General features: G+C 38.4%; 1 protein-coding gene across 3 annotated transcripts in view; it reads right to left on the bottom strand.

Annotated features, from left to right (window-relative positions):
* The window catches only part of ACTR2 (ARP2 actin-related protein 2 homolog (yeast)), a 47009-nt gene that overhangs the window by 32774 nt on the left and 2439 nt on the right, over positions 1 to 11796 (bottom strand). The window contains exons 2-3 of one of the 3 annotated variants that reach the window (XM_011985506.1): positions 4784 to 4894; positions 2688 to 2702 (exon numbers count right to left, since the gene is read on the bottom strand). In XM_011985506.1, the coding sequence (XP_011840896.1) occupies positions 2688 to 2702; positions 4784 to 4894 (126 nt within the window). Of the gene's footprint in view, positions 1 to 2687; positions 2780 to 4783; positions 4895 to 11796 lie in introns of all 3 variants that reach the window. The other 2 variants (XM_011985508.1, XM_011985507.1) reach the window with 2 other exon arrangements.

Genomic DNA, 11796 nt, shown 5'->3' with positions numbered 1-11796 from the left:
TAATTCTTGTATTTTTAGGGGTTTCACCATGTTTCCCAGGCTGGTCTTCAACTCCTGGGCTCAGGAGATCAGCCCACCTCAGCCTCCCAAAGTGCTAGGATTACAGGCATGACTCACCACGCCCAACCAACTGTTTAGATTCTTCTATGAGGAATATGCAAAACAGAAAATCTGTACTTGTGAATTTTAGTTAATAACATGCACATGTTGAAGTATACTGGTATCTGCAACTTACTTTGAAATCCATTAAAAAACAAGATGCAATGATGAATGAATAGATGAACAGATATGTAAAAAATCAATATGATATATATTAATGTCAGAATCTAGGTGATGGATATACAAGTTTCATTGTAAAATCATTTCACTATTGCTATGTTTTCTTAATACTGCTTAATAAAATGTTAGGAGTGAAATCTATACCTGTAATTATATATACTATTTTTGTTACTAACTTTCCTCTACATCCTTTTTTGTGTTGTACAATATAACACATTAGATAGTTAGGTAATATAATCAGTATTATTTCAATCAATTTGAAATAAGTCTGATCTGATTTCAACAGAAATTTACTTTTTATTTAACGTACGAATAGGGGCTTACATTTACATGACCCAATGCCAACTCTAAATAAATGCCTCATGTATTGACTTCTAGGACCACACATACTATAAAGGATTAACTGAAAGAAATGTTTAGAAATGAATATCCTTGCCTTCCTTAGAACAAAGAGGACATTTAAAACGGAGTATTAACTTATTTAAGAAGTACAAAGTTTGACTATTCAAGCTATCCAATTAAAAAATTTTCATATCTAAAATTTTAAACAAAAAATCCTACTAAGTGTTATATAACTTGCCTTCATCACTCAGAACCAAGTTATAAGTGATCAGATCAGACCTCAGGTATTAACCACCTGCCCCACCACTGAACATCACCTAACTGAAAGAATGAAAAAAATCACAGTTTCAAAGGTATTTATACTTCATGAAAAGTGGGTAGTAGGGATTATATTTGCCAAGAATCATTTTGAACAATGTCACCTCGTATTAGAATACAAGTAAACTGAAGTTCAAAAGCACAATTAAATCCCTAGAAGAAAACTCCACTGAAAACATTTGTTTGTTTGATTGTTCAATTAACTAATAGAGGCAGGGTCTTGCTCTGTCGCCCAGGCTGGAGTGCAGTGGCTCTGTCATCACCCACTGCAGCCTCAAACTTCTGGGCTCAAGTGATACTCCTGCCTTAACCTGCCAAGTAGCTAGGGAGGCACATATTACTATACCTGGTTACTTTTTTAAAAACTTTCTGTAGAGACAGGGTCTTGCCATGTTGCCTAGGCTCGTCTTGAACTTCTGGGCTCAAGGTCTCCTCCCACCTAGTCCTGCCAAAGTGCTGGGATTAGAGGCATGAACCATCTCACTAGGTCAAAAACTTCTGTTAAAATAAGCCTACACCGCTCTCTACAAGCACACCCTTTCCTTTTCTTTTTTTGAGATTGAGTCTCACTCTGTTGCCTAGGCTGGAGTGCAGCGGCGCGATCTCAGCTTACCGCAACCTCTGCCTCCTGTGTTCAAGCGATTCTCCTGCCTCAGCCTCCTGAGTAGCTGGAATTACAGGCACGTGCCACCACACCTGGCTAATTTTTGTATTTTTAGTAGAGAAAAATTGAACTCCTGACCTTGTGATCCACCCGCCTGGGCCTCCCAAAGTGCTGGGATTACAGGCACGAGCCACTGTGCCCAGCAAGCACACCATTTTCTTAATCTCATTAGAATATTAACACAAATATATGATCTTTTATTTAGGATAAATTTCCTCTTTTAAATGGTTTTGTTTATTCAAAAGAAAACTTCACAAAGTTACTATTACTAGTTAAAATATATTGTATTAGAAGTGCCTGATTTTTGTCAGAGATTCTTACAAACAATATTAAAAACAAACCTGAAAAGTGTCTACTACAGAAGCACTTACACTATCACAGAAAAATACAACGAAAGAGTTAAATGTCTGAGATAAGCCCAGCAAGCTTTTAGTTGAAAAGAAAAAGGCACTGCACAATGTTATTTATTTGGGGGGGGAAATCTGTCGTTTATAGAAAAGCTTTACCTTTTTCTTATTTATCCTCAGATAACCTTGTGAAATCTGCTCATCAGTAAGGATGATATGGAAAGAATTCTCTTTTTTCTATCTATGGTTCGTTTACATATTAAAATTTTACTCCGTTTATTAAGTACACATCTGATACCATACTAGATGCAAATATATATACAGGCTATGACAGTCAATGTTCAATTTAACACTGGTCAATAAAGTGAATTTATTCAAATGCAACTTCACTTGAATTTTCTGGATCACACATATCCAAATAAAGTCATTTTATTTCTAATATGCACAACACATTCCATTTTAACTATAACATTCATCTACAAGAAAAACAAGGAAAACAATTCAAAACTATGTTAGTAATTAGTTCTTGTTTGGTCCATTGTACGCAATCAGGAAAGTATAGGACTTAATTAGTTGCTATCAAATTGAAGCAATGAAAAAGGTTAAAAATCAAAGTATTTAAAATAAAAATATGGAATAACCCCCCCTCCCCACTACTAAAGGGACACAAAACAACAACTACTGTCCCATCAAGCAAAAGTGGAAAACAAACAGAGCATGTGTGTAACCTCACTTACCATCTTTTTGTTATTCTACTTCAACGGGTCAAGAAAGGTGAAGAGAGAGAAGGTAGAAGTAAGAGTCAGAAAAGGCCTAAATAAAATCCTCACTGAAATGTTTAAACATACAAGCAATAGAGACAATTAGGTTGAGGTCAGATGCAGTACTACTATATTTAATGGAGTTAATAATTAGGGCCAAATTAACAAGGACAGTTATTCCTGAATGCAAATTAACTCATTAAACGATTTAAATTTCCATTTTTTAGTCTACCACATTTTAGCTAACAAGACACAAAAAGTATAAGTCAAAATACTAAGCACAGGAATTCCAAAAAGTAAGCTTCTTTAATTCATTACTGAATTTAAGAACTTTAATTAAGAAAAATAAATGATAACAGCAAAGGTCTAGCTGAGTAGGCATAGAGTCAGATAGCTCAGGGTTGTTTTTCCAAGCTCTAATGTTCAAGTTAAATTTATTTGACATAGCTATCTTTTGCTGTTTTCTACTGGAAGAACAATTTAACTTGATAGGCTTACAAGATTGCACAGAGTGAACAGAATTGAGCCAATAGAATACAGAATGACAAACCATACAAGCAAATACTGCTAGGGAATTCCTTGGCAAAAATGTTTCATTAGCATATTGACAAATTTGATTTTTATCACTTGGCCTTAAAAACGAAGAACGTGGGCATGAAGAGATGTGTAGTTATTTGTGCCTATGTTGGAAAATAAAAATGGCTATACAAGGTATTTCTTCACACCTCAAAAATTTCATTGTCCCTCAGTATATAGCCATTCTTTAAAAACCTGACACTGAATAAAAAGTATAGCCTTCAACTTCATTAAACATTTATCCTTATCACTATTATTAGCTAATTTCAAGTCAAAGTTCATTTAAGATAGAATTCATTCAGAATGAAAGGAGTTCACAATAAGCAAATAAGGAATCCCACAAATATTCCAAAAGCTCCTTAAAAAGGAAAAACTTATATTGAGTGTCCCATTTTATTTTTTTTGTTAACAGGAGAGGCCAGAATAATTCACTACTTTAACTCTTTAAAAAAAAAAACTAACACAGAACCCAAGTTTCAGCTTGTATTTTTATTCATTTTATAACTCAACTCTCTATTCCAAAAGCAGAAAGCTACATGCAAATCTCTACCATCTATTACCAACTTCCTACATCAAACAAATGTCCCAAAGAGATATACTCTAATGCATATTTCAAATGACTCATAACCTTACACTGAAGGCTTGCTAAAGACTATCCAGATAGGACCAACAATGCTAGCGTGTTCACAAACAATTCACTAAAAAAAACCCTAAATTCTACTGCATTCTGTATAACTTGATCCCTCAGTCAACTGAAGAACTTAAAGCCAATTGGTGACCACTGTCCTCTGACTGTTCTCTTTCTTCTCAAATATTCTAACTCCTACTTGATTTCTGATCCCTTTAATATGGGAGAAAAATCTATCATCTTTTCATGTAGTCTTTCATGTTAAATACAGTGAGTAGGCAGTGAAAACTTTCCTTCCTCTACATGGTAAAATATATAATGCAAGGCCAAATAAAGGCTCGCATGACTTCCTTCTGCACATTATGGAAATAAGTTGTATTAATGAAAAGAGGAATCAATGAGAGTTACACCCTGTGTTTTCCTAAATGGCTACATAAAAAAGTAGAGGGATCAGGCCATAAAAACATGAAAAGAAAAGTCTAAGGTGCCAAAGAGACACTCACATACAATGACAAATATATGGAATTGAAAGACATAAAAATACCAGGCCGATTTCTTTTAAAAATCATATTATGTACATAATAGGACTTAAGTCACTAACACAGTGTTTCACATTAATGTAACACACTTAAGTATTTTACTCCAACAAGTAATGGCATCAAGCCATACATAAACAAAATGAGATGAAATTAACTTCAATTTTTGTGCACCTGTTCAGGTGTTGATATAAATTAAGATGAGAACTTCTGCCCTCCCCTTTGCTTTTTATGGCAACATATTTTAAAACTACTTACAAGAACTGTTAAACTACTTTTATAAGAACACTTCACATGTCTTGATTATCATTTATCAATAAATAAAACATTACCTTGATTTCAATGTTTCCCACTTTGGTGGTTGATCTGATAATAGGTCTTCCAACCAAAGCTGGGAAGATGTGTTCTGGAAAGTTAGAGCCTGCATATCCACACTTCACAAACTGGAATGAAACAGTAAAATAAAAGTGGGTTAGCATCAGGGTATTTACTATATTTTAAGACAGCATTTGAAAAATATCACTTTGCATTTATATAACATTTTAAACTTTTGGTGCTTTCAGTCGACCCAAAGTAGCCACTCAATCTATTGCAACCTCTCCACTTTACTTCTTTCATGGCACTGACTACTTCCAGGGTTCATGTTTATTTACTGCTAAATTAGTGCCTAAGTCCCCTCACTAGAGCAAAAGCCTCATAAGAGCAGGGAGCTAAGCTGAGCGGTTCGTGCTGGAATCCGATACCTATCAGAGATCCTGGCACAGTACTCACTCCAGAAGTATCTGTGGGATGGACAAATTCGCTGAACAAATGCTAAGTTGTTTTTGTTTTTGTTTTGAGGTGGAGTTTCACTCTTGCTGCCCAGGCTGAAGTGCAATGGCATGATCTGGGTTCACTGCAACCTCCGTCTCCTGAGTTCAAGTGATTCTCCTGCCTCAGCCTCCCAAGTAGCTGGGATTACAGGCATACGCCACCAAGCCCAGCTAATTTTGTATTTTCAGTAGAGACGGGGTTTCTCCATGTTGGTCAGGCTGGTCTCAAACTCCCAACCTTGGGTGATCCGCCCGCCTAGGCGTCCCAAAGTGCTGGGATTACAGGCGTTGAGCCACCATGCCCAGTCAAATGCTAAGTATTTTTAAAAAGAGAAATGTGAGACAATGAACAGAACTAAAGCTTCAATTCTGAAGCAGACTTTCATTAATTTTGGGCAAATCGCTTAGACAATGTCATTTTCCAAAATGGGAAAACTAAGTATCATTTAAACTAATATCATGATACTATGAAAATAAACATTTATTAGGCATTTTTGGCTATTTGTTTATTTTTAGACGGAGTTTCACTCTTGTTGTCCAGGCTGGAGTGCAGTGGCGTGATCTCAGCTCACTGCAACCTCAGACTCCCGGGTCCAAGCAATTTTCTGCCTTAGCCTCCCAAGTAGCTGGGATTACAGGCACCCACCACCATGCCAGCTAATTTTTGCGTTTTTAGTAGAGACAGGGTTTCACCATGTTGGCCAGGTTGGTCTCGAACTCCTGACCTCAGGTGATCTGCCCACCTTGGCCTCACAAAGTGCTGAGATTGCAGGAGTTGAGTCACCATGCCTGGCTAGCTATTCACATTTTTATATTTAGATAAATGTATTTAGTAAAATACCAGGTAACATAATTTCATTTTCAGTGTACTGCTCCGAGGAGAACATATCATTGATGGTGATAAAACTTCCATTTTATACATAAGAAACTGATATTCTAGGGGATTTAACTACAGTAAAACTTAAGAGAGAATCAAGCTTTTAATATTTTTTTAATTTAAAAAATATTTAAAATTTAGAATTCGGGTCTCGTATGTTGCCTAGGCTGGAGCGCAGTGGCACAAGTGCAGCTCACTGTGGCCTCTAACTCCTGGGCTCAAGTGATGCTCCCGCCTCAGCCTCCCAAGTAGCTGGGACTACAGGTATATGCCACCAGGCCCAAATAAGTTTTTATTTTTATTATTTTTTTTTGAGACAAGACTCTCACTCTGTCGCTCAGGCTGGAGTGCAGTGGCTCCATCTCAGTTCATTGCAACCTCCACCCCCCAGGTTCAAGTGATTCTCATGCCCCAACCTTTTGAGTAGCTGGGACTACAGGTGTATCCCACCATGCCCAGGTCATTTTTTTTTTTTTTTACCTTAATCCATCAAGATAGCAAAAATCGCACTATTTCACATTACTTCAAGTGTGAAAGCATTAACAGTTATAATAACAAGAACTAAAATAATTGGCTGGGAGTGGTGGCTCACACCTGTAATCCCGGCACTTTAGGAAGCCAAAGGGGGTGGATAACTTGGGCCCAGGAGTTTGAGACCAGCCTGAAACTACACAGCAAAACCCCCTTTCTACAAAAAATACAAAAATTAGCCAGGCATAGTGACACACACATGTAGCCCCAGAAACTCGGGAGGCTGAGGTGGGAGGATCACCTGAGCCCGGGGAGGTCGAGGCTACGTTGATCCATGGATTGTACCACTGCACTCCAGCCTAGGCAACAGAGTGAGACCCTGTTCGGGGGAAAAAAAAAAATGGCTGAGTGTGGGTGCTCACGCCTGTAATCCCAGCACTTTGGGAGTTTGGGAGGCCGAGGCAGGTGGATCCCTTGAGGTCAGGAATTCGAAACCAGCTTGGCCAATATGGTGAAACCCCATCTCTACTAAAACTATAAAATTGGCTGGGCGTGGCGGTGCATACCTATAATCCCAGCTACTCGGGAGGCTGAGGCAGAAGAATCGCTTGAACCCAGGAGGTGGAGGTTGCAGTGAGCCGAGATTATATGAATGCACTCCAGCCTAGGCGACACAGTGAGACTCTGCCTCAAAAACAATAATAAAATAAAATAATTTAAAAAAAAATTATACTGGCTACTCTGGGCACACTGCCTATAGGGTAGCCTTGCTCTGCAAGAAGCAGTAAAGAAAAAATAAAAATTATAATTTTAAAGTTATATTATTTTTTGTAGAGACAGGGGTCTCACTGTTGCTCAGGCTGGTCTTGAACTCCCAGCCTCAAGCAATCCTCCCACCTTTACCTCCAAAAGTGCTGGGATTATAGGCATCAGCCACAGTGCCTGACCCCAATTTTTCAATAATATAAAACTGACAATCTGATTACTTCTGCAAATAATAATAACAATTAGTATTTTTTAAAAATCAAGGCCGGGCGCAGTGCTCACGTCTATAATCCCAGCATCTTGTGATCCCAGCTACTGGGGAGGCTGAGGCAGAAGAACTGCTTGAACCCAGGAGATGGAGGCTGCAGTAAGACAAGATCACGCCACTGCACTCCAGCCTGGGCAACACGGCGAGACTCTGTCTTAAAAAAAAAAAACAACAAAACACTAAACCATGATGTGATACAATACAAAGAAAACATTACTTTCTAAACTATCATTTGGTATCATTGGTATCGTCTTAATCCTTGAAATTCCTCCTCCATGTCAATCATTTTAAGACTTGGTGACTTTGTTCTTTCATTGTGTGCAGTAAGGCTGTGTTTAAGAAATAGATTTTACCATATATAGTTTCCTCTTCACAGCAGTGTGGTTTAAACTAGTTCCCTTACTTCCCACTGAGTCATCAAATGGTTAAGAATATGAACAGTATAATATTCTTTCAAGCAAAAATGAAAAATTCTATCTGCATCTGCTCTAAAAGTACATTTTTTTCTCTTCAAAAAAAAAATAATAATAACCTGGCATTTATAAAGCCCCATTTCGGCTTATTTAATATTTATTTTCCCCTTACTAATTTTATCTCATGGTACTGATGTTATTTATTTAGTACGTTAACTGCACAGTGACAGTTCTGATCTTAGGCCACCAAAAGATTTATTCTACTTACTCCAAAGCATTTTGCAAGATGAAATCAAATTTGATTTTGGTTTGTTTCTGTTTCAAACACTCCTAAATTCAACATATAAAGTAGCAGAAGCCTGATAAAGCAGGCCACAATCAGCTACAAATGTCAATTATATAAATGCGAATGCAGTTATTCTAGCACTATAAGCTTCTCTGTACGACTGGACCTTATTAAGCACTATGCCAGCAACATAGCAAGCACTAGGGAAACCTTCATTTTGTTGGTGATCTAACTCACTGCTGATGTAATCACCCTAGTCTGGTAACAAGACACACAACACCAGGGGCCTGGGCCTAGCTCATGAAGAGGACCTAAACCTAGAGTTTCACAGACCTCCAGACTTTCACCTATCGCCCAAGTGGCTTGATTTCAGAAGGAGGTTTGAATGGTTAAAAACCACATAAACTATTGGATCAAATGAGTTTTCCTCCTCTGGGCAATCCTGCTGAGACACTGGTCAAGCTAGGAGATAGAAAATCGAGCAGGACCAACATCGGGCTCATGATCGTAAGGACACACTTGTTTCCAGGCAAGCTTGTCCAACCCACGGCCCAAGGGCTGCATGAGACCCAACACAATTTCATAAACTTTCTTAAAACATTTTTTTGGCGATTTTTTCAGTTCATCAGCTATTGTTAGTGTATTTTACGTGTGGCCCAAGACAATTCTTCTTTCAATGTGGCCCAGGAAGCCAAAAGACTGGACACTCCTGTCCTAGAATACTTAATTTGGGTCTGCCGGAGGGGTTAAAAAAAACATCAATTTTTCAAAAAGCTTGTAAGTTTATTTTTATTTTTTACTAGCTATGGGGTCTTGTTGTATTAACCCAGGCTGGTCTCAAACTCTTGGCCTCAAGAAATCCTCTCACCTCGGCCTCCCAAAATGCTGGAAATACAGGCATGAGGAACCACACCAGCCAGCCTACAATTTTATTTATTTATTTATTTATTTTCTGAGACGGAGTCTCGCTCTGTCGCCCAGGCTGGAGTGCAGTGGCCGGATCTCAGCTCACTGCAAGCTCCACCTCCCGGGTTTACGTCATTCTCCTGCCTCAACCTCCCGAGTCTCGCCCGGCTAGTTTTTTGTATTTTTTAGTAGAGACGGGGTTTCACCGTGTTAGCCAGGATGGTCTCAATCTCCTGACCTCGTGATCTGCCCATCTCGGCCTCTCAAAGTGCTGGGATTACAGGCTTGAGCCACCGCGCCCGGCCCAGCCTACAATTTTAAAATCTAAGGCATGTAAGGAGCAAATGAAAACACCTTAGGGTAACAACTATTTCCATAAATTTTTCAAAATTACATCTGAATATCCTCTTTAATATTTAATTATAAAGCAATCATTATAACTTCAGGTATCTGAATAAAATCAAGATGACTATTCACGCCTACAAATGGTAAGAAACAGAATACACAATTTAAGTGGTTCCTAGTCCTCTACATACTCAGAACTATTACAGCATTCCTGTTACATGATTCATGTATTTTATCAGCACTGTTTCTTCACTTGAAACCAATCAGGTCCACAGAAAATCTGAATAAAATTTTAAAATAACTAGAAGCATAAGAACAAATAAATTTTTATTTGAATTAACTACACTCACTTTTTTCATTTATATGACAGGAACTGATCATTTGTCTTAAGGAAAAGGATCTTAAAAATATGGATTAGACACCAGACTAACCAATAACATATTACAATCAGCTTTCTTTTTGTGTGTGTGACAGAGTCTCACTCTGTTGCCCAGGCTGGAGTGCAGTGGCACGATCTTGGCTCACTGCAACCTCCGCCTCCCAGGTTCAAGCAATTCTGCCTCAGCCTCTCAAGTAGCTGGGATTACAGGCAACAGCCACCATGCCCAGCTAATTTTTGTATTTTTAGTAGACACAGGGTTTCACCATGATAGCCAGGCTGGTCTCAAACTCCTGACCTCAAGTGATAATCCTGCCTCGGCCTCCCAAAGTGCTGGGATTACAGGAATGAGCTACCATGCCCAGCCTAAAATCAGCTTTCCAATGTTAGCTAACTAATGGAATAGTAACATAACATTAGCTTCTGACAGCAGGGTGCAGTGGCTCAAGCCTGTAATCCTGGCACTTTAGGAGGCTGAGGTGGGCAGATCTCTTAAGCCCAGGAGTTTAAGACTAGCCTGGGTAACATAGAGAGAACCAGTCTCTACAAAATAAAAAATTAGCTGGGTGTGGTGGCACAAGCCTGTAGTCCCAGCTACTCGGGAGGCTGAAGCAGAATCACTGGAGCCCAGGAGGCAGAGGTTGCAGAGAGCCGAGATCACGCCACTGCTCTCCAGCCTGGGCAATAGAGCAAGACCCTGTGTCAAAAAAAAAAAACTCAGCTTACAGTTAACATTCACATTCTAATATTTAAAAACTCATATATACAACAAATACAGGGCTCATTGCCTCAAACCCCTAAAAGAGGAAGAATTCATTAAAATATAACTGGCTTGACTTTCTAAAAAGAGTATCTGACACAATTACAAAACAAAAAATTTTAAATTCAATTTTTAAAGTTTTGAATTTATTTAGGGGCCAGTTTGAGACTATAGTGGAAACCAGGCTAATAATTTTTTAAAAAGCACCTTTAACTGAATTTTAACTGCACATGTAACATGTGTTTATAGTTAATTTAAATATAGTTTAATAATACATGCTTTGTTCAAATAAAGAACATTTTTCCAATAATTCAGAAAGATCATGAAGTCCTCCCCATCTTCCCTCACTCCCTTATCCTTTGTCTCACAGGTAACCATTATGAACATTTCTTATGTAGCCCTCCAAAAACTTTATATGCAGATACAGGTTTGTGGACATACATCTTTAATAAGGAACATACACTTAAACTGAATCATTTTAAAACCTTTTTCAACTTAATAAATCTTAGACATGTTTCCATAGCAATGGATCTGCCTTTTTAAAAGTATTACATTCTTAAAAACCGCCCCATTAATATGTTTTGTTTGTTTGTTTGTTTGTTTTTGAGAGGAGTCTTGCTCTGTCGCCCAGGCTGAAGTGGCACCATCTTGGCTCACTGCAACCTCCCCCTAACGGGTTCAAGTGATTCTCCTGCCTCAGCCTCCCGAGTAGCTGAGATTACTGGGATTACAGGCACCCACCAACATGCCTGGCTAATTTTTGCATTTTTAGTAGACACGGGGTTTCACCATGTTGGCCAGGCTGGTCTCCAACTCCTGACCTCAGGTGATCCGCCCGCCTCGACCTCCCAAAGTGCTGGGATTAAAGGCATGAGCCACCGCATCTGGCCTCATTGTATGTTAACACTCTTTTTACTCTAGTCCATTTCTAACACAGTTCAGATGAAGCTAACATAATTATTGCTTGTAAAATTCTGTAACAAATCTAATCATAGGCAGTATTATGGCAGTAAATACCAGCTCTTTTCCCCCTCAACAATTCAGATTCCAAAGTGTTTTGTTC

The sequence above is a fragment of the Mandrillus leucophaeus genome, unplaced genomic scaffold, assembly GCF_000951045.1.
Source record: "Mandrillus leucophaeus isolate KB7577 unplaced genomic scaffold, Mleu.le_1.0 Scaffold285, whole genome shotgun sequence".
NCBI classification, from domain to species: Eukaryota; Metazoa; Chordata; class Mammalia; order Primates; family Cercopithecidae; genus Mandrillus; species Mandrillus leucophaeus.
This window is presented reverse-complemented; position numbering and strand designations above follow the sequence as displayed.